A 21754-nucleotide genomic window follows, 5' to 3' on the forward strand; every position below is an offset into this window, starting at 1 on the left:
TAAACATAAATGTGTCTTTCCACAGCAACATCTATGAACTCGACCATGGAGCGACCGCAATATCCGCGAACCCAGTATAACCATCAGAATCGCTCCCACATGACCATGGATACGGGTCTGTCGCAACAGAGTCTGACACAACCACAGAACAACTCGTTGGCCCAAACGCCCGAGCATCCCTATGGCGGCTATGACGCCAATTTCTGGTAAGCTTCTAAAATCGAATTTATTATTTTGAAATCTGCCCAAAATCATCATTGTTATTCTCATTTTTATTTTATGGTCAATACAGGCAAATAATTTGCGCAAAAATTTTGCAAGTTTGCAAAAAAACAATTCTTTACTAAGAGAAATCTGTTCTGAATTTTCTAATCCAATAATTACAGCTCCATTTTCCAACAAGAAAAATGTACAAAGATACAAAAATATGTGCAAAAATTATGCTTTCCCAGAAAGCATCGCTCTAAAAAAAAGGAATCTCCTGTTGATTAAATGTCGTTATTTATTTATTACATTGTCTGTCGACATAGGGGAAAATATATAAAAATTATAAAAAGCCTAAGAAGGAGAGATCTAATCAAATTACAATAATATCTAATTAACGCCTCCGACCCGGTGTGGGAATATTATTTGCATTCGGCTAGCTGTGGTCAGAGGCGTCAATAGATCTACCGGTATAAAAAACAGACTGAGTTACAGAAAAGACATTTAAATATTTACTGAATCGTATTTGAGAACAAAATATGTACTAAGTACTACCGAGACTACGATTATTTTCTCTGCACTTCGAACTCTCGAATTTTGAAAACTGTAAAATGTTTTCTAGCGGAAAACACACAGCATTGAGAATAACTGATAGCAATTTATTTTGGTGAAATGCTTATAAACAAATATTATAAATACGAAACGAAAATATATGTATCACACCACTGGGTATAATTCTGGAAAGTACTAGAATTCAGAAAAATAAATATTTGAAAAATTCTAGCATGTAATCCTGCATTTAATTAAAGGCTAGTTTGTGGGGCGCATTTTTGACCCCCAATTGAGGATTATTTGTTTCCTAGTACTATAAATAAAGCCTACTACTCAAGAAACCACAAATAATTGTGTCCTATTTATGGGACTATATAGCAGCCGTTGCTTTAAGTTTTTTAGTAATTATCGAAAATCAGAGACTAGTTGTAAGGCAAAATTCCAAAAATAAAGGCAATATACTATACCTTTTGGCTTGGATCGAAGAAAAAAATTACCGCTCTAAAAAATGTCGACAAGAACGCGTTGGGGACGAGTCGATCCCACTGTCCAAATCAATTTAATCCACGGTCGTTCCAGCAAAGTGGTCCAACTGAACAATAAGACGCTGCCACGACGTGTGGAGCAGCAATTGCTGTTGATGGCCTCGCCGTCGCCGTTTCTAAACTTCATGAACAAGTTCCGCCTCGATGAGATATTGATCAATCATCACTATAAGGGCGTCTATAGCATGCGCACTGCTGCCACAATTACGGAACTGGCCACATATACGTGGAATGTAATGTCCATTGGCGATCGTCAGCCGTACATTAAGCTGGCCAAGAAGGCGCAACAAATACAACGAGCCCGTCGTCTTGACTTCCAAAAGCAGGAGGCAAAGCGTGGCACGAAGTCGTCGCTGAAGAAAGCCATGACAACAGTGTCTCGGAAAAAGGCAGTCTAATGGCACTAATGGCATTAAATTGTGGACGTTCAATTTATTATTAACTAGTATTTAGTATAGGTTTTGGCTCTGTTTATGAAATGAATGCACTTTTGATTGACCCTACACCGTTGATGTTTTACTTAATATTTCTACTCCTTCCACTTCCAGTAATGCGGGCTATGCGGGTGGTAGCAATGTGGGCGGCAGTGGTGCGCCCAACAACGGCTGTGTGTCCACCATAGAGAGCGCCAAGCGTGGCCATCCACTAAAGAGTTTCAGCGTACCAGGTCCACCGCCCACAGGCGGAGCAACGCCCATCAATAAGCACAGTAAGGACTTTGAAAACAAACGATTACCCCAGAAAGTAGCTGACATTTTTTTCTTTAGCAGCTCCTGCCGTTACAATACGTCCACAAAATCAATCGCCCTACAAGAAACCCTCGTTCTCGGCCGCCACGCCCAATCGCTTGCAAGGCGGCGGCTCAGTTGCGCATTCCACCGACGAGATTCAAAGACTGGCGCCCAGCACATCCACCGAGGAGCTAAATCAAGAAATGGCCAATCTCGAAGGACTGATGAAGGATTTGAGCGCAATAACAGCGAACGAATTCGAGTGTTAACACCAATAACCTAAAGACAAGAACATAGTTAAAAGTATTATGCAGAATCCGTTTTTTATGTTATTTGTTTTTTAATTTCTGTTGCGATTTTATCTCGAATTTGTAACTCGAATTGGCCATTTTTTGTACATTATCATTTGTGTAGTATTCGATTAGCTTTTATGTTTATAGTTTATAATATAGTTTATACATATTTTGGACCGATGATAACTGTAAATATTAATGAAGCCATATATACATATAAATAACGTTTTATCATAGGTATTTTTAAACGAAAATGTAAAAAAAAAAACAAGTGAGAAAAAGAAATATGAGAAATGTACGTTTGTTGGGATGCTGCCCCTGGCATTTATTTATATTTATTGATCCTAGCTTAAATACCATGTGTTTCATTTAAATGTAAGGTATGGTCAGACATCCATATAATTTCCTCACAAATATATCAAATGTCAAAGTTATGTCAAAAACATAATATTACTTCAAATAAAACCAATCAAAATTCCTTACTAAAGTATAGTCTCGTACTTGTAGAGTAAGACAAATTGCTGAGCAAATCATTTGCCATGTCTGACCGTAGCTTTACATTCGGCTGCAAGCATGCGACATAAATACACACATATATATAGAAATATATCTTTATAATTTAAACATAAAGTCACTCAAGGCACATTCTTACAAGATCTACGCAGCCCTATACACTAAGTCTCATATTGGTAAATCATTTAAACCATAATATTTATGCTACATATTTCAACTTAAGAATCAAAACGTGCTTGGTAATTTGCGAAAAATATCAATTCAATATGTGTTTGTCTACATTATGTAAGAGCCGACGTTTAGTTTTCCAAGAAGCCTCCTAAGTTTGGAACGTGCCATTTTGATTTAATAAAAGACTATTTACTTAAGCCCTTAAGTCAAAAACTAGACTAGACTATATTCTAAGACGGCATTTATTACCTAAACTCTACCAGTTATACGCTATATTCATACATACAAGTATATGTACTATATACATATTTATTCGTAATGAAATTTGTGTGTAAGCCACCCTTTGTGCATTTTGATGTGTTCAAAATTTTATACCTACTAAAGAGTCGCTTATGTCAGAATTAAATTATTTTCCATTTCGAAAATCCACTAAGATGCCTGCAGTAAAAATAATTTTCAATGGCCATGTGCTGCGGATTGAAAAGTAATTACCTACAAAAAAATATAAATGCACAAACTTTGCAACAACATAACTAATAAGTATGTTAACCTTTTTGACAAAACCATTTTCACATGACCGGTTCAAGAATAAGCATAACGTTAAAGAAATATATGGAAATGGAACTTTAGATTTTTTCAGCTTATCGGGAAGTTTTGAACTTTTAAATTGTTTAAATGTTACTTGTTGTTGAACCGTGAATACGAAATACAAAAAAGATAGAAAGCCCACGTCAACAATTTGGAAAAAACTATAATTTTAACAAAACTCTGTAACCATAAATGAAAAATAAAAAAATATATACCGACATTTTTGTGAAATCGACATTGCTTTGAGTTTATTTAAACGGAATTTTAGATTATATCTCATCCTTGAATAGAAACACATCTACTTCCGCTTTCAAGTCCAATTTTGAGAAGAATTTAATTTCAAACTTAAAATCACCCTGTGGCAAGGGTAAGTTTTGTAAATATTCTTCCAAAAACACGTATTTATCTATTATTATGTCGTGCTGTATGAAATACGAGAGTATAAGGACATGTTTTGTTAGCTTTATATTCGGATTTACTCACGTTAATGGGACATGTGTGATTCAAGTTCGAGTTTTTCATGACAGACCCCATTACAAGGGCCTAAAAATGAAAACTTTCTCTTTTGCGCCAAGAGATCACATATATCCATGGTTTCGTTATAAATAAAGGGACGGTATCCACTTACTCGCCGCCAGGCACTCACATTCATCTGAAATGTTCGATGGGCGTGAATATTATTCTAGTACATTCGAAACAAAGTCACACGAACTAACCTTTATCTTAGGTAGCGGAAGTTGAAGCACTTTGGCAAATATACTCGCACCCACTACTCCTCGGTTTATTACCTTTAGTTCACATTTTGTAAATTCCCCGAACGATTTGTCGAAACAGGTACATTTAATGTTCGTTAATCTGGATCGGAGCTTTCGACTTTGGCAAATCCCAATTAGAACAATGAGAAGGAAAACACGTCTGGTTAGCGCGGACATTTTTGTTCACTGATGCGGTATAGCGAAAGTATTGAAAAGTATTAATAGAGAAATCGGTAATCTGTACACTGAACTCTTATTACACTTGCACCGCAACTGAAAGTTTATATTTAAATGTCTTTTTATAATCCGAACAAATATTTATTTTACTTAATTTAGTAATTCCACCGGAAAGATTCGATTTGTTATGATCAAAAATATTTTAGTAAAAGACAAAACTTGGTCAATGGATCACAAAAAGTTAATGCATTGCCATCAAAACCGAAATATTGGAACATTTTCAGACAGACAACATATAAGAGTATTTCCAGAAGCGCAGACTAAAAGACTATCATATTTAAAAAATCATTAGCAATTCAAAACTGCGCAATATACACAATTTATTTATAGTCTACTGCGTTCATGCGACTTTTTTTATATCACAATAAAATGGGAACCAATTTATTGAACCCAATGCTTTTAAATAACAGGGCGTCACCTCATAGGGGAGGGGAACTGGCTTTAGAAATCGTCTCTCGGTCACACTCGGCTGGATGATATGCAAATAAGAAAAACTAAAATAAATATGTAGTGTTCCCTAATCAAAAAGCTAAGGTAGAATATCATCTGTAAATAATGTTGAGGTATGCAAGGAATCAGTAGTAAGGTTTGTGTATCAGGATTTATTTCGGATGGAAGTTGGTTCATTAAAACCGATGTCTGGTTTTGAGTAGGGCCGGGCAGTCAGTCAAGATATGAGTCACCGTCCTCATCGCGGCAGCTCCTACAGAAATCGTTGTGGGGGAAGCCGAAGATTGGAGGCTTATATGACCCATACGAAGTAGACAGACAAATATGCTGCCATCCCGTGAAGAGGTGTGCACCTGTTCTGCACTAATATCGGATATGACGAAATAAAATTGATGGATTCTATAGCCCCTTGACCATCCGAGTGCATGCAAATATTTCTTATATCTGTTGCAAACACTTTGCATAGCATAATAATTAGCAGACTGCTTTGGCCTCCCACTAATTCAAAAGCAAACTGCACAGTTTCATCTCGATGAATAAAGTGCCTTTTATCTAAGTATAATGCGACTAATGGATGCGCATATGGAACATGTTTACCATAGCACAAGGGAGCATTCTTACATTTCGCATGTAATTCAAAATAATTCATTTACTATATGCTACTTAAATCTAGACTTCAAACAAATACTTAATAACTCCTAAGTGATGGCAAATAGAAATTCAAGTTGTGAAATCTCTTATAAATAAAACTTAAAAAGAAATTGTAAAATTTCTAATAAATTAAATTAACAAAAAAAATATTGTGACCGCCCTACTCTGCGATTCTCATACTAAGTAGTTAAGTGACGGCAAATCAAGAATTAAATTGTGAAATTTCTGATAAATTCATTAAACAAAAATATTGTGTCTGCCCTCCTCTGCGATTCTCATACCCAGTACCTAAATGTTGGCAAACGTGAATTAAATTGTGAAATTTCTGATAAATTAAATTAAATAAAAATAAATAGTGAAATTTCTGATAAATTAAATTAAATAAAAATAAATAGTGAAATTTCTGATAAATTAAATTACATTTTAAAATTGTGTCTGTCTTCCTCTGCGATTCTCATACCAAGTACCTAAGTGATGGCAAATCGAGATTTAAGTTGTGAAATTTCTGATAAATTTAATTAAATAAAAATAAATTGTGAGTGCTCTCATAAATTAAATTAAATACAAAAATCTTGTAGCCGCCCTCCTCTGATATTCTCATACCGAGTACTTAAGTGATGGTAAAAGAGAATTAAATTGGAATTTTTCTGATAAATTAACTAAAAATATTGTGGAAATAAATTGTGAAATTTCTGATAAATTAAATTAAATAACAACTTGTAGCCGCCTTCCTCTGCTTTTCTCATACCAAGTACTTGAGTGATGAGAAATGAGAATTAAATTTTGAAATTTCTGATAAATTATATAAAAATATTGTGGAATTAAGTAGTGAAATTTCTGATAAATTACACCTAATTCTTTTTTATATGGTTTCGATTTAACACGGTTTTAATTAATTTTCATTTTTTACTCTATGGAATAGAACAGAGTTCGATATTAGTTCGATTTAAAATAACACAACACAAATGAATAAAAACATACACAGCTTACAAACAACTAGAAACCGTTCTTGTATGGGTAGATGCCGAACGGGCAAGAGAGAGTTCAGTTCAAAATTAAATTTCATTCTGTATTTATGAAAAATGTTAAATTTTAATTTTTTTTATCTTATAAATTGAACATTCTCTTTGTTAACAACAAAGCTGTTTTACATACATACATACATAATTGTTTTTAGTTCCTAAACTTGTCATACAATTTAATTTACATTACATACTTTTAAGCTTAGAGTGCATATCTTTTTTTTTGTGTATATCAAAATAAACATAAATGGTTGTTCTTAAAAATTCCTTCTTTTTCACCAATTTTAATAGGTTTTAGAGATAAGGGTGTGATTGTCACCTATTTTTGCATATGATCAATGTCTTTTTTACACGGTTTTTACTGGAATCAATCTACCGTGTAAAAATAGAATTTGGTGAGATAATTAAAATAAAAATACTTTTAAATATTTCTGAATAATCTTTATTTAGGTATTTAAAAGTTGGGTTTGCTCAACTCGAACATTACCGATAGTACAGATACCAATATTTGAGTGTTTTTTTCCCCTTGACATGCTTTTTGGCAAAAACTGCTTTAAAATTGAATACTGAGCTTAGCAGAAAGTTAACATCACATCATTTTACAACAATAATTAGAACCGAAGAGCATTGCGCTCTTCATAGATCATAAAGAGTAATGTCTGTGTTGGGAGTAAGAGAGAAAGCAGTTGATCAGCTCGTCCGCCAATATGCAGAAAACTCGGGAGGCCACAACGTTGGGCCCAAGCGGCAACCAGTTTACGTTTGGTAGCGGTGGCGCTTAGTTGAGGCAAACGAGGCGGAATTTTGTTCGTGCAATTCAAATGTGCGACTTTTAAGCTATAAAGCATTCATGTGCTGGAGTATCCGTATCTGTCAACGCTAAAGAAAACATAAGCCAATTCGAAATCAAGACAGAAGACGAGTGAAATCTGATTTGAATTTTAATCAGCCTGTGTACAAAAAATAAATAAAAGCTTTTGACGTGTCGAATTTCGTAACGAAAATGAACAAACTGCCGCATTGCGTTTGGCGAGCCACAACTGGCCAACAGACCAGATGTATGTCAAAGTTTAGTGCCAAAAAGGCAGCTGCAAGTGCAACCACTTTGTTGCAAAATGAACAGCAAATACCGCTCAGTTTACAGCAATCGCGTGAAAATTCCGCAACCACAGCAGAAACTGCGACCTGTCCCCACTTGAGTGCACCATTGGAGGAAGCCGCCGGATCGCGCATTCACACCACCGCTGAGTGGCAGAATGCACTGCCCTATAATGAGATACCTGGACCCAAGCCCATACCAATACTCGGCAACACTTGGCGGTAGTTAAAGAGAAAAAACAATTTCCATTGCAATCGCGTCAGCAACAAACCAAAAGACTTAGGCGACAAACTTGCTTGCTTTCACTTTACATTGCACTGCACTTTTTGTTTCATCCATTCACTCCATCCGCTATAATTTGTAATTAATGCACCTCTTCATTTATGTACATACACACATACAAATATATTTTTTACACTCCGTAAGCTCGGCTTTGAGGCACAGCTAATTGCGCATTCTTACATCTCTCAACTTTTGAAAAAATTCATACTTTCGGTTTTACGCCACACGCTTCTCTTGACCCAAATATCTGCATTGTGTGCTGCCCATAAAGATCATGAACATGAACAAGATGTTACTGATGAAGACGACGATGTTGATGTTGATGCTGATGCTGATGATGATGACGATGCTGATCACAGCTTAACTGCTGTTGATTTTTCGCTTTGACATTAAGATGCACAGCCCAACGCCGTACAGTGGGTATTTGCGTAGCAAATATCATAAATTTACAATGGAAAAATTATTTGGAAATGCTTTCAAAATTGTTGTAAATTACTTAATTGTTCATAGTTAAAACTTGAGTCGTAGAATGTGCAACAACTTCAAAAACTAAAAGAATGCAGCAATGTCTCCTAAAAGCAAAAAAAAAACCTAATTTGGGAGCTCTTTGAAATTATGTATACAGGTCAGAAGTTTTCAAATTTAAGAAAGGATTAAAAAAGTAATTTCTTTTTTATGAGTACTTACAAGTACATCTAACTACACTTCAGAAAAGTATAAATTGAAATATGCCAAAAACGTCTTTATTTAAATGCGCATTACTTTAATTTTTAATTTGGCGACAAATCAAATAATTTTTACACAAATCATTTTATTAAATTTGTAGCTAAAACGATATTCAACCATTTAAGGCACATAAATTCTCCTACAATCAACTAGCTACAACCAAAGATTGTTACTTAATACTTAATACAACAACGAATGCAACAAAAAAGTTATAAATTTAGCGAAAAATACTTCATCACTAATTCTCGACTTCATTGGACATTAAAGTAATGGCATCACACAAGCTAATTTAATCCAAAACTCAAACCTTTCCATTTGCCACAAGCCATTTTAAATATTTTGATTTCTGCCAAAGAAATGAGGGGAACTTGCCACTGTGCGTCATGGTTGTAGTAGGCATGCAAAACATTTTACTGACCACATCCAAACGGGTTTCTTATCCATGGGCGTGCCAATACACGTTACGAGTTTTATATTAGTTTACAAATATTTAGCAACCTCTTGAAGATCATTAAAAGCGGAAAACAAAAAATGTCTGCGTTTGATTCTTGTTAAATGTGCGTAAGGTTTTTGTTATTATAATTGGCACCTCTAACTAGACATTTCCTACACAAAACTATCCAACAACTATTAACATACATATACATATGTATCTATTTGTGGCTAGTGCCCAAAATTTGTTTAGCGTCCACTTTGTGGAATATCCACAGACGCCCCGTCATCATCCAATTAGCGTTCAATTAGCGCACTTTTCGATTTCAAGGTCAGCGCAACGTGTGATGTTTTGGTGCAAGCCAGATGGTACACTAAACCATTAATAAATATTTGCGTATGCATATTAAACCCACAAATACAAGTACTAGCAATTTATTTTTCGCATATTGCATTTGCTTCTCATTGTTCACCAAAATTGTCAATGTCATGCGAATCCCAATGAGCATTTACTTAAGGGGTTCATACAATGGGTGAAGGCCAACTTCATTGATTTTACACCTTGCAGCCTAATGCCAATTATTGGACAGTACACTATATCGGATGTGGCCAAAATTTCGTCATTATTACACGAACGCTATGGAAGGATTGTGCGTTTTGGCGGCCTGATTGGTAGGCCGGATTTGCTCTTCATCTACGACGCCGACGAAATCGAAAAGGTATGTTCCTTATTCTGAATTCAATGTCGACTGTGTGACGAAAAACAATAAAAGACATGTTTAAATCCAACTTTGCGAATAATTTGTTATGGAAGACTGAACACTGCCACTGGCAGCGAAGCACGTCGGCATTACAACAATTTGCAGCGTTCTATGGCGACTTTTTTAGCCACGACTGTAATAGCAAATTACTCAAAAAATTGCTCAAAGCCTTTACAAATTTTCAGTTTCTTAAACTCAATGAAGTTATTTCTGTTTGCAGTGCTACCGAAGCGAAGGGCCAACGCCATTCCGGCCCTCGATGCCTAGTCTGGTAAAGTACAAAAGCGTTGTGCGCAAAGATTTCTTTGGTGAACTGGGAGGCGTAGTAGGCGTGTAAGTATATATAAAAGACTATATACATATCAACTAGACATTGGAAAAGCTATATGATATTTAAAATGCTCTGGCTAGCTGGTAATATTAATCAAAGTGAAGTTTGAGAGCGTTGGAGGGCTTGAATGAGAGGATAGCCTTCGTGAGGGCTAGGTGTAATATCTCCTAGGGGTTACTTCAAAAATCGATTAATAGTAAAAGTATCAAGCATTCATAATAATTAGGTTTTCTTAAATTTCCATGCTTCTTTTCTAAGTAGTTCTAGATACTTACTATCAATTACCATTGGCATTACAATTGGCAAAATGTATATATTTATGTGTACATATATCCATGGTTAAATAAAATTTACATGTTCAATTCAGTTCAGTTATCTACCGTATATTAAGAATAAATCTACGTTTTTAGAGCTTTTAGACAAACTGTCAAAAATTTAAATTGATTAATTGAATAATTGTATTATTATTTTATTTAATGTGTATCAAATTTTCTTCTACACCATCAATTTAAGGCACGGAGAACCTTGGCGTCAGTTTCGGTCACGGGTTCAAAAGCCTGTTCTGCAACTATCCACAATAAGGCGGTATTTGCAGCCCCTAGAGGTCATCACACAGGATTTTCTGGTACGCTGTGAACAGCTGCTAGATGAAAATGAGGAACTGCCCGCAGATTTTGATAATGAAATACACAAATGGTCTTTGGAATGTATGTAGCGAAATATATAGTATATAAAAAAACGCTCTGAGATAATAATAATTTATCCTGCAGGCATAGGACGTGTGGCGCTGGACACACGGTTGGGTTGCCTGGAGCCAAATCTATCGCCCGACTCGGAGCCACAGCAAATTATTGATGCGGCAAAGTATGCGTTGCGCAACGTGGCAACCCTGGAGTTAAAAGCACCCTATTGGCGGTATTTTCCCACGCCTCTATGGACCCGCTACGTCAAGAATATGAACTTTTTTGTGGAGTAATATATTTGTATCTTATTTGAAACTTTTACCATTAATATAATTTTTTACAGTGTCTGCATGAAATACATACAGAGTGCAACCGAACGTCTCAAGACCCAAGGGCCCAGTCAACATGCAGGCGAGCCCTCTTTGCTCGAGAAAGTGATTTTGTCACAGAAGAGTGACAAAATAGCTACCATAATGGCATTGGATTTGATTCTAGTGGGCATAGATACGGTAATTACTATTTTTAAATTATAAATGGACTTTACGAACAAAATGGTATAAGGGGCCCTAGGTGATTATTTTATCTATATAATTCTATCCGATATTACACTAGTATAAAGTTACATTTTATGACATAGTGTTATCTGCCAGTTAAAATTTCACATTATAGCATTTATAGGTCTTTTAATTTCTGGTGATATTTTATTTTAAAATATTAAGTCTTTAACCCGTTGGAGGAAATATAGTTTAGTTATTTTCACAAATGACTTCAGTAATTTGGTAAAGTATCTAATATATGAATAAGTTTGATATCCAATTTCATTTAGAACGATTTGAACTCAACAATATTTAAAGGTAGTTGTTAGATTTTCGGCCTCTGTTTTGATTTACATATTTTCTGTGTTTACATAATTGAAATATATTTCAAAAAAATTTATAATTTATATTGACCTCAAAACAACGAAATAGACAAAGAAGAAACCTCTGTAGGATAAAAATAAGGTACAATTGGCTAACGATTTAAAAAAAAAAAAAACATAAAAATTTGAGTGATTTTGATCCAAACGTTTTGTTTAAATAAAAACACCATTTAGTTTGAAATAACTATGTTGAAAAACTTAAAAACAACTTGTTTCTTGCCCATACCTACGCCCCAAGCAAAATTCCGAATTGATTTAAAATTAATCATTCCTTCAAAATAGATTTCTATGGCTGTATGTTCAATGCTCTATCAACTGGCAACGCGACCTTTGGAGCAAGAGAAGCTGCATGAGGAACTGAAGCGACTGTTGCCTGATCCGAACACGCCTCTGACGATACCATTACTGGACCAAATGCATCAGCTGAAGGCATTCATTAAGGAGGTCTTTCGCATGTACAGCACAGTGATTGGCAATGGGCGAACCTTGATGGAGGACAGCGTTATATGTGGATATCAAGTTCCCAAAGGCGTTCAGGCAGTATTCCCCACCATAGTTACTGGCAACATGGAGGAATATGTAACTGATGCGGCGACATTTAGGCCTGAACGTTGGCTAAAGACCCAACAGGGCGGATTCGAAGGCAAGCTCCATCCTTTCGCTTCGCTTCCTTATGGCTATGGGGCTCGAATGTGCCTGGGCCGACGTTTTGCCGACTTGGAGATGCAAATCCTGCTCGCCAAGCTGTTGCGCAACTACAAGCTTGAGTACAATCATGCGCCTTTAGAATACGCCGTGACCTTCATGTATGCGCCGGAGGGCCCGCTACGATTCAAAATGACACGCATATAGTTCTTAGGACTTTAAAAAATTATTATTCATGTTATCTATAAACAAATGTATATTAAATGAAATTTATACTGCCTCCTAATTCAATTTCAGATGCGCTGCATTAGGTAGAAAAATAGATATAATAGTGGAAGCTGAAAATAATAAGGAAATACATAAAGATATACATATGTACATACATATGTATGGACTATAGAAGTATTGAGGTTTTTCTACTTAATTTACCTAGGGAGAATATGAATATCCAAAGTATAACCGGAATGCAGCCAATCGTCATTAATTTAGGCATTACCACATGCCCAACGGTTGTAGAGAGCCGCCCCAGTGTAACCGATGTAAACATAAATGTCGCACTATAAAATCAAATACAAAATTAAATTTTCGTATTATCTTTGGTTTTAATAAATTAATTATTGCTTACCGAACTGAGGTCGGAAACATGTGGACAGCTAAACTGATCAGTGATATGGTGCCCACATGGGAGACTCCCAGATAAAATGCCGGTACAGCAAGTACCAAATAATTGGAAACAAAGTAAAGAACGGCTGCCAATATGGTAGTGAGTGTAAATGCGCTAACTGAAACCAATACAATTTTAATATATTATCTTAAGCAAATGAATACCACTTACTAAGCACGATCTTTGGCCCGAAAAAGTTTAGAAAGAAAAATGCTGCAAAAATACATACAAAGTCAATGGCACTGAAAACCAAGTTATTCGAGTAATAGGTCCAGTTTAGACGCCAACCACTTGGTTTCACTTCCGTCATTGTTTCATTTCTATTAGCTTCCTGTTGTACAGCTAATTCTGTGGCCGAAACCACATTCTCGATGAGACAACAGAAGTCGATGTCGGTTACACCCTTTAAAGATTCTGCGGCTGCAATCAACGTTGGCTGCCAAAGGCGTGTTGTGTTCTGTCTGCAAACAAAACCTGAAATAAGCCTTTAGAAGCTTTTCATATTTCTTACACATACATCATGAATACACAGAAATCGGTTGAGAAGAGCAGCAATCCATATACAGCGTACTCCTTACGAAAAACCATTCGAAATTTACCAAGTTCTTGGAGCAAATTCAACTTGCGATACGTGTCTGCATCGGTTGGAGGCTGTAATGTAATAGGCAAAGAGTAAGTCTGATACGGCAAAAGGAACTCTGGATTTAACCTACTGGTAATGGAAACGAATCAGCCGGTTTGCAAGTGTTTATATGATAAATGGTTCGAAATGTGCGATGCGCCTTCGAGGATTTACCAGCATTGATGTCAAATCTCGGGCTCTCGGGTAGAAAAATAAAAGATATCCCCATAATTAGGCTTGGTATTGTTGTTACAGTCATATAGAATTGCCAGGATGTATCTAACAATAGGTAAGAATTGAGACAGTGCTCGATTGCTATCAGTAGAGGTACTTACAACGCAAGCCCAAAGGATCGATTCTCCAATAGTTAGGCAAAATAGGCATGGCCAAAATCGGTAAGACAGCGCTTGCAGATGTCAACATAAGCCCGATCACGAACAACATGCGAATGCGTTTTTTCTGTTCATGCACCTCGGACATATAGATGATGAAAGTCGTATAGCCGCCACATATGCTGTAAAATTTATAAGATAGCAATTGGCAGAAAAATTAATTTGTCACTTTGCCTTTCGGTCGCTTACCAGAATCCAGCGCAAAATTTAAATAAAAGTATAAACGTAATGGTCTGTGACAAAGCAGCACAATTACAGAAAATAACATCCAGCAGATGAGTTATAATGAGCACTGTTCTGCGTCCTTTGCAGTCGGCTAGAAGTGCCCAAATCAAGGCGCCAAATATCATTCCCCAATATGGGGAGGCGTTCAGTAAACCCTTTTGGGTTATCGACAGAGTTATGTCGGTTTGCATAGCCGTCAATATATACGATCCCACACTAGTGGCAAATATAATGGCGAATGACATCATTCCTGCTAAGAATATAACAATATAGTTGAACAGTCCAAACCCCGTTTGTGAGATTCCTGACTCAAAGGCCTCAACTTGGGCTGCCTGGACCTCAGCCTGTTTCTCCTTATCCATGCCGGCTATATAAATTTATTACTTGATAAAAGTAAATTTTAATGTATGCATATATAGATGTTATAAATTAAATGATTAAAAAGTTCTCGGCTACTTGTTTCACATTCTCATTACATCGTACATATATATGTATTTGTATGTATGTATGTATGTATGTACTCAGATATTTTATTTTCGTTTCCACATGCTGTACCAATTTTTAACGATTTTCAGACTTTTATCGGCATCAGCTTTTGTTTCGCCGTAAAGTTCGTATACAATATCTGCCTTATAGGAGTCGCGCGCTTCTTCCAGAATTGTTCCAAAAATCTCACACTGAATATTGGACTCAAGCTTCTTTGCATTGTACCCACGGCCTTTCAATCTATCGTAGAGCGTTTTATTGGGGCAGGTCACAACGAAAACGGCCTGAAACCAGCGCTCGGGAAAGAAATCACAACCGTGATATTCCACAATGTTTCCGCCTTCGGCCATCAGCGGTTCCAGATGGTCCATAAGCTTTAATATAATCAGGCTTGAGTTAACACAATACAACTTACGATTGCATCCTATTTACCTTTTCCTCATCAAGAATGGGGCACTCATATTCCGCATCAAATTCTTCAATAAAATTGTGATCCTTTGCTATTTTGGAGCAATCCAGCCAATTAAATTTTAAATGCGTAGATAATCGCTCGCACAAATATGATTTACCAGCACCAGGTGTGCCTATGCGTGACATTGTAAGGGGGTTTTCAATTATAATATGCCTATATGCTACATACCGGTAATTAAAATATTTGGCTTGGACTCAAGACTCCGCTCCGACATTGCTACGGTTTAAATGTAAAAAGGAAAACGTGCGCCAGCTGTTCTGCCCGACGAGGGCTACGCACATCGATAGCACGATAACACAAAATGAAATTATCAAATTTCATCCGCGGCATGCTTTGAAAATTTTTTTATGAACAACTAAATTAAAAAACAGTTGCAGAAATGTTTATGTTTATTTATGTTAAGATATGTACAAATTTTTCAATAAAAGATATTTTATATCTGTTTAGCAGTATTTTTGGGGTATTTGCCTGCTTCCCATCACTGACAAGTTCGTACGCTAAAACACCGTTGCTTTTTGTATTCTTCATTCTTCACATATTTACGTTGCTTTTCAACAGTAGTTTGTACTTATTCTTATAGATTCGTATGCGTGTGTGTGTATTCATACGAGTACATATGTATGTATGTATCTCCATGTAAGTTCCTTTTTCTTTAACTCTTCCATCAATCGCAACGAAGCGACTGAAAGAAGCAGTTTGTGTGTGAAATTTTTGCAGCGTGCACTTGCAATGACAAATAAAATAAAAGCACTGCAAAATAAAGTTAATGAAGCCAAACTTGAACTAGACGAAACAACAATCCAGCATATACCCTATATATTGAATGGTGAACTGTTTCGTATCGAAAGTCAAATTGGGGATAATGTAACCGTAAAATGTTGCCATTGTCCTCCGGAACGGATTTATCGCGGCAGTGTACGTTCCACGGGCAATTTTCATATGCATATTAAGGTATGCTAGTATATATATGTACATACATACATACATAAATATGTAAACGTAACGTAATTATGTACATAATGAAACTAAATATGTACATATGTATTTCATAGCGCCGTCATGCATCCTTACTGGGAAAGTTACATGAAATGAAAGTCGCAGCGCTAGTGGAACGTCGCGATCGCATTATTAAAAATCGTGCTTTGGGGGTTCAAAACCGTAAGAAATCATCGACGGCGTCAGGTACGGCTGTCGATGAACCTGCGGCTATCAAGGTTGAAAACAATCACGAGCTAAAGATCAAAACGGTATTTCAACGTCACCAACAAGAATACCAGCAGGAGGAGGCGGCAGCTATGCGCAGTGTAAGACAAATTTTGAATTCTTTTATTTAAAAATCCTCAGAATCAGCGCTGTAGAATAAATAAGAGAGCCTGCGTTTACCGTTATAATTGTTCAACTGAGAGAGCTCGCTCTTTGCATGGCTGGTATGTATCTACTGCACCTCGGTGACGTTGAATGAATCTATGTATGCTTATCATTTTGTATACATACATACATACATACATACATATTCGCTTCACATAAACGGTATTCCTGGTTACAGTTTAAGATTCGCTTTTGATTAAAGTAAATAGAAACTTCAACAAAACGGCATTACACTTCTGCCTGATATTTAATATTTTTTGGTGAACTGCTGTTCACTCGTGGTTAATTTAAATGCTGTAATATATATGTATATATATATATATAAAATCACGAGTGAATATTAAATGCAAAATATTTAAAAGGTAAATTCAAGCAATTGGGAATGCATTTAAACTAACATCGCACAATACGTTTACACTAACTGTAATAAAAAGAATCAACTCCAGGAATGATTAAAATTTGATTATTGGGTCATTTTTTGTTTCCTGGACCAAATAGTTTGCCAACCTATCTTATTAGATACAAAACGAAATTGTCATCCAGTCTATTAAGTTTTTACTTTTAGCGCTTTCTTTTTGAATTAAATTAAAATAGTCGCTGCGTCAACTGATTAAGATTTGTAATAGATAAATCTATTACAAATTAAAATCAGTTGCGGGAATACCCTTATTATCTTTTCCTTAGGGCACTACTGCCTGCGATTCGCTGTTGGAAAAAACCAACCAAACGAATAAAACGGACACTAACAACAATATTAAGCATTTGCTTCAGGATGTACGAAATGTGAGTTATTATTAACAATAATTGTTTTGTATTATACATTTAGCAAACTTGTGCAATCTTCAGCTACCGAATCTCAATCCAGCATTGGTCAGTGCTTTGATTACAAATCAAAATGGATCCGTAACCATGCCCACCACCTACAATCCATCTACCTCCGTCGGTCATGCTATAGGGAATGTACCACGCTATTTGCCTTTCAATGTGATCAAACCAGAGCAAAACGCCCCATTGCACCAAGATTCAGAGGCTATTGATCTAAGCACTGGATCGATGTCAGGCGATGACAAAGAACGAAGTGCTAATACTTTGCAGGAGCCTCAATCCACTCTTCCTCCTCAGTTATCGCCCTATGTCAGTGGAATGCCACGCGATATCTTGCTCTTTATTGACAAGAGGTTAAACGGAATTAGACAGGAGCTGCAAATGCGCAACCAAATCGAACAGAAACGTTTACTTTTGGAGGCTGCCAAATTCAAGTTCCTACATCCCGAATTTCATTTTGAAACATTTCAATGAACTGAATGGCACAATTCAGTTTCAGATCCATTGATGCATTTTTACTATACTTAATTTGTAGTTCCTTGAAACATGTAGCATATTTTCAAATGCATATACTCGTTACTTAAATAAATACCACTTACGAAAGTTAACGCTACCTTTCTCCCATATATGTATGTATGTTGGGGTCGAAAATTGCATCTCAGTTATCGAGTATGTTATCGGTGAAAGTATCGCGAGTCACTGGAAGCCATTGTAGTCTGAACTTGTGGAACAACAAAGAAATATTGGGGTTGTCCCGAGTGACTTGAGCGTAATTATTTAATGATGAAGCCAAAGCGCAATGGCAGTACCCGATCTGACAAGGACAAACTGATTGAATTGGAAGAGTCAAGCAGCGACGATGAACACGATTCGTTCACGAAGCCAGTTGCAACAAGTGAGGGTTCTACATCTGTGAACGCCGATGGTATACAACGCCAGCTAACAGGTGTATATAATACCGACCCAACGGATGATATTCCACCGTTGTTGGGAAACGACGCTCCATTCGTAAGTTGCGGCCCCTTGCATATACAATGTAATGTACGTATATTAATTTTTAAAATTGTATTGTATGAATCATCAAATGCTACACAAAGGGTCAGACTGCAAATGCCGCTAGCGTTAGTGCCCAGCAGCTATCGGAACCGGAGCCTGTGTTTCATTTACGGTCCCGCACAGCGGCTGTTAACGCTGAAAGTGCACAGGCAGCAATTGAACAGGACACCTACGAGGTATCAAAACAATTCTGATGCTACATTGCATTTGTTATAAAATAATTCAATTTTTAGAGTTTGGATTATGAGGTCTGCGAGAACAAGCTGTTTCTGGAAGAGGAGCGTAGATGGCTGAGCGAACGTTTTTCGCTCCGAAAGGGTATAATGCGGTGGATTATTTTTATTCAAATTGGCATTATAACGGCGCTGATTGCGTGCGTTATAGATATTGTAATTGAAACATTATCGGAAGTAAAGTACAACATCTTAAAGAAATGTAAGTCCAGCAAAAGCCATACAACTAACACCTAATTCTTGATAACTGCCCCAGCTGTGGACGAGAACACGCCGATGCGTCAAGAATCTAGCGATCTGGTATGGCCATATCTCTACTGGATCGCATGGAGCATTGTTCCGGTGCTCATTGGCACCACCATGGTTACCTTTATTGAGCCCATAACCGCCGGAAGTGGGATGCCTCAGGTAAAAAGTTATCTAAATGGCGTCAAAATTCCACGGATCGTACGCATCAAAACGCTAGCTGTCAAAACTATAGGTGTGATCACGTCAGTTGTGGGTGGCCTGGCTGGCGGAAAGGAGGGTCCCATGATACATTCTGGAGCTGTTGTAGCGGCAGGATTGTCCCAGGGTAAGAGCACAACTTTCGTGAAGGATTTCCACATATTCAAGGCTTTTCGGGACGATCACGAGAAGCGCGATTTTGTGCTGGGCGGTGCAGCGGCAGGCGTTGCAGCTGCTTTTGGTGCTCCCATTGGTGGTATGCTGTTCTCATTGGAGGAGGCAGCTAGCTTCTGGAACCAGAATCTTATTTGGCGTACACTGGTCGCATCAATTATAAGTTCATTCACGTTGAACATTGTACTGTCTGCATATCATGGCCTTCAGAGTTTAACATTTACGGGTCTCTTCAATTTGGGAAAATTTGATCAACCTTTGACATTTAACTATTATGAGTTGCCCCTCTTTATGCTGCTGGGTATAACTGGTGGCCTCCTTGGCGCCGCTTGGAACTCGTTAAATACAAAAATTAATGGCTTTCGAAGACGTTACTTCCGCTGGAAATTAGCGAGAGTTTGCGAGGCAGTAATGGTGGCGATATTGGGTGTAACATTAGCGTGCATGATGATTTATCTTATTAATGACTGTCGCCCCCTTGGAAATGATCCAACTGCTTATCCAGTTCAGCTTTTCTGTGAAGATAATGAGTATAATGCGGTGGCTGCCCTTTGGTTTCAAACGCCCGAAGCAACGGTGCGAGCCCTCTTTCATGATCCCCCAGGTAAGTTGCCGTAAATCTACTGTTTTCTTTATTTCAATCTCTTTTTATTTCTTGACAGGATCCCACAAAATACTCTCACTGACCATATTCACGATTGTGTATTACATTTTGTCCTGCCTGACTTTTGGTCTCAACGTTTCACTCGGTGTTTTCATTCCCACTGCTCTGGTGGGCGCTGCTTGGGGACGACTTTTCGCCATGTTGCTGTTTTATACTTTTCCCGAGGCTGTAAGCTGTGGACCTATGGACCATTCGCTTTATTACTCATTACATTTTTTCTGCAGAGCTTTTTACATCCGGGAAAATACGCACTCATAGGGGCTGCAGCCAATTTGGGAGGCGTACTCCGCATGACAATCAGTCTGTCAGTCATACTTATGGAGACGACTTGTATTGAGCCGTCATTTTTTTTCCCGCTAATTATTACACTTATTAGTGCCAAGTGGGTAGGGGACTATTTTAATGAGGGCCTTTATGACATACAGATCGAAGTGAATCATGTGCCAGTGCTGCCTTGGGAACCACTACCTCAATACAAAGGTCTCACGGCTCGCGAGATTCTCAGCAAGCCGGTTATATGCATTAAGCTCCATGACAGCGCTCAATATATCTACGACGTCCTCTCGTCTAGCAATCATAATGGATTTCCCGTCGTCGACGATGTGAAGGATGTAAGAATGTCTATTTCATAGATACATCGAGTCTTTATATATGATTTGCAGGATCGGCGTGCCGAAGGCCGGGTACGAGGCATTATTTTACGTTCACAACTCATTGTGATATTGATGAAATCCTTATATGTGGAGAAAAAAAGATTCTGGCTCGATGAGACATCTATCGAAACATTCCGCTCAATGTATCCGAGATATCCATCGATAAAGGCATGTAGCTTAGGAACTTAGCAATAATATTTAGAAATAATACTTTTGTTTTCGTAGAGTGTGCGCAGACTCGATGAGAAAATGAACTATACGGTAGACTTAGAAATGTTCATGAATCCATCACCAGTCCGTGTAAATGCGGTATGTTCTCAAAATTACATGGTAGTTGATTTCCTTTAAAGAACTTAACTTCATTTTAGCATGATTCGGTGCCAAAGATCTTCAACATTTTCCGTGCGCTAGGCTTGCGTCATCTATTAGTCATCGACAATGAGAATCGCATAGCCGGCATAATAACGCGGAGAGACTTCCTCTACAAGTGATAAGCCTGTTATGCATAATAATATATATACATACATTCAGAGAAAACCCTCTTGGCCGGACCGTCGGCCAACTATTGTTCACGCAAAGGAAGTTTACTTAATTAGTACACCGGACAAATGTTCGAGAAAAAGTTTCCGGATCAAAGAGGTGCCCATCAAGAGAGTTTCCACTCCACTTATAAAGCTTAACCTTTATCTTCGTATCGAGACAATTAATATAAATGGAATAGATTAAAAAATATGCACTCGATACTATAGAAGATTATAAAAACAATGCTTACAATTAGCTTGTTATTCTATGAATTTTATAAGTTAAAGTGACTTGATTTATGTATACTTCATTAATAATAAAAAACAATTTTTATTTTAATAAATTTCTTTCTGTATTTTCT

The 21754-nt window shown here is 37.1% G+C and overlaps 7 protein-coding genes across 8 annotated transcripts in view; 5 read left to right on the plus strand and 2 right to left on the minus strand.

Annotated features, from left to right (window-relative positions):
* Window positions 1–3832, plus strand: part of LOC115634600 (neogenin) — a 62676-nt gene extending 58844 nt beyond the window's left edge. Inside the window, exons 8-10 of one of the 2 annotated variants that reach the window (XM_030532449.1) lie at window positions 26–206; window positions 1850–2010; window positions 2069–3832. In XM_030532449.1, coding sequence (XP_030388309.1) covers window positions 26–206; window positions 1850–2010; window positions 2069–2301 — 575 coding nt within the window. In that variant the 3' untranslated portion in view covers window positions 2302–3832. The remainder of the gene's footprint in view (window positions 1–25; window positions 207–1849; window positions 2011–2068) is intronic. The other variant, XM_030532450.1, reaches the window with a different exon arrangement.
* LOC115634605 lies at window positions 1182–1804 on the plus strand. The gene has a single exon (XM_030532454.1). The coding sequence runs from the start codon at window positions 1265–1267 to the stop codon at window positions 1697–1699; it is 435 nt and encodes a 144-aa protein (XP_030388314.1). The 5' UTR covers window positions 1182–1264; the 3' UTR covers window positions 1700–1804.
* A 3686-nt stretch (window positions 3833–7518) lies between the features above and the next one.
* Window positions 7519–12797, plus strand: LOC115634601 (probable cytochrome P450 301a1, mitochondrial). Its single transcript, XM_030532451.1, has 7 exons — window positions 7519–8032; window positions 9820–9970; window positions 10233–10345; window positions 10857–11050; window positions 11114–11315; window positions 11370–11535; window positions 12228–12797. Exons 1-7 carry the CDS (start codon window positions 7716–7718, stop codon window positions 12795–12797), a joined length of 1713 nt encoding a protein of 570 aa, XP_030388311.1. The 5' UTR covers window positions 7519–7715.
* On the minus strand, window positions 12434–14995 carry LOC115634602 (synaptic vesicle glycoprotein 2B-like). Its single transcript, XM_030532452.1, has 8 exons — window positions 14458–14995; window positions 14212–14390; window positions 13968–14155; window positions 13772–13905; window positions 13426–13715; window positions 13216–13372; window positions 13020–13147; window positions 12434–12928 (listed from the first exon to the last, which is right to left on the minus strand). The coding sequence occupies exons 1-8, from the start codon at window positions 14853–14855 to the stop codon at window positions 12873–12875; spliced, it is 1530 nt and encodes a 509-aa protein (XP_030388312.1). The 5' UTR covers window positions 14856–14995; the 3' UTR covers window positions 12434–12872.
* On the minus strand, window positions 14950–15724 carry LOC115634603 (adenylate kinase isoenzyme 6 homolog). The gene is made up of 3 exons (XM_030532453.1): window positions 15620–15724; window positions 15412–15563; window positions 14950–15353 (listed from the first exon to the last, which is right to left on the minus strand). The coding sequence occupies exons 1-3, from the start codon at window positions 15663–15665 to the stop codon at window positions 15024–15026; spliced, it is 528 nt and encodes a 175-aa protein (XP_030388313.1). The 5' UTR covers window positions 15666–15724; the 3' UTR covers window positions 14950–15023.
* A 456-nt stretch (window positions 15725–16180) lies between these two features.
* On the plus strand, window positions 16181–18188 carry LOC115633627 (protein stand still). Its single transcript, XM_030531066.1, has 4 exons — window positions 16181–16402; window positions 16504–16755; window positions 17504–17602; window positions 17666–18188. Exons 1-4 carry the CDS (start codon window positions 16181–16183, stop codon window positions 18116–18118), a joined length of 1026 nt encoding a protein of 341 aa, XP_030386926.1. The 3' UTR covers window positions 18119–18188.
* Window positions 18189–18359: 171 nt separating this feature from the next.
* Window positions 18360–21736, plus strand: LOC115633732 (H(+)/Cl(-) exchange transporter 7). The gene is made up of 9 exons (XM_030531205.1): window positions 18360–18652; window positions 18742–18876; window positions 18934–19135; window positions 19190–20158; window positions 20217–20386; window positions 20443–20829; window positions 20881–21039; window positions 21097–21180; window positions 21240–21736. The coding sequence occupies exons 1-9, from the start codon at window positions 18425–18427 to the stop codon at window positions 21360–21362; spliced, it is 2457 nt and encodes an 818-aa protein (XP_030387065.1). The 5' UTR covers window positions 18360–18424; the 3' UTR covers window positions 21363–21736.
* The last annotated feature ends 18 nt before the right edge of the window (window positions 21737–21754 follow it).

This window comes from Scaptodrosophila lebanonensis, unplaced genomic scaffold (genome assembly GCF_003285725.1).
Source record: "Scaptodrosophila lebanonensis strain 11010-0011.00,11010-0021.00 unplaced genomic scaffold, SlebRS2 tig00000001-arrow-pilon, whole genome shotgun sequence".
NCBI lineage: Eukaryota > Metazoa > Arthropoda > Insecta > Diptera > Drosophilidae > Scaptodrosophila > Scaptodrosophila lebanonensis.

Coding starts and splice junctions, on each gene's coding strand:
- LOC115634605 (XM_030532454.1), top strand. CDS start 1,265: ATGTCGACAAGAACGCGTTGGGGACGAGTCGATCCCACTGTCCAAATC.
- LOC115634601 (XM_030532451.1), top strand. CDS start 7,716: ATGAACAAACTGCCGCATTGCGTTTGGCGAGCCACAACTGGCCAACAG. Junction 11,316..11,369: donor AATATGAACTTTTTTGTGGA/GTAATATATTTG, acceptor AATTTTTTACAG/TGTCTGCATGAAATACATAC. Junction 11,536..12,227: donor TTCTAGTGGGCATAGATACG/GTAATTACTATT, acceptor CCTTCAAAATAG/ATTTCTATGGCTGTATGTTC.
- LOC115634602 (XM_030532452.1), bottom strand. CDS start 14,855: ATGGATAAGGAGAAACAGGCTGAGGTCCAGGCAGCCCAAGTTGAGGCC. Junction 13,373..13,425: donor CGGGCCAAAGATCGTGCTTA/GTAAGTGGTATT, acceptor TATTGGTTTCAG/TTAGCGCATTTACACTCACT. Junction 13,148..13,215: donor ATGTTTCCGACCTCAGTTCG/GTAAGCAATAAT, acceptor TTGATTTTATAG/TGCGACATTTATGTTTACAT.
- LOC115634603 (XM_030532453.1), bottom strand. CDS start 15,665: ATGTCGGAGCGGAGTCTTGAGTCCAAGCCAAATATTTTAATTACCG. Junction 15,564..15,619: donor GCCAAATATTTTAATTACCG/GTATGTAGCATA, acceptor TGTCACGCATAG/GCACACCTGGTGCTGGTAAA. Junction 15,354..15,411: donor CCATTCTTGATGAGGAAAAG/GTAAATAGGATG, acceptor ATTATATTAAAG/CTTATGGACCATCTGGAACC.
- LOC115633627 (XM_030531066.1), top strand. CDS start 16,181: ATGACAAATAAAATAAAAGCACTGCAAAATAAAGTTAATGAAGCCAAA. Junction 16,403..16,503: donor ATTTTCATATGCATATTAAG/GTATGCTAGTAT, acceptor TGTATTTCATAG/CGCCGTCATGCATCCTTACT. Junction 16,756..17,503: donor AGGCGGCAGCTATGCGCAGT/GTAAGACAAATT, acceptor TCTTTTCCTTAG/GGCACTACTGCCTGCGATTC.
- LOC115633732 (XM_030531205.1), top strand. CDS start 18,425: ATGATGAAGCCAAAGCGCAATGGCAGTACCCGATCTGACAAGGACAAA. Junction 18,653..18,741: donor TGGGAAACGACGCTCCATTC/GTAAGTTGCGGC, acceptor TGCTACACAAAG/GGTCAGACTGCAAATGCCGC. Junction 21,181..21,239: donor CACCAGTCCGTGTAAATGCG/GTATGTTCTCAA, acceptor ACTTCATTTTAG/CATGATTCGGTGCCAAAGAT.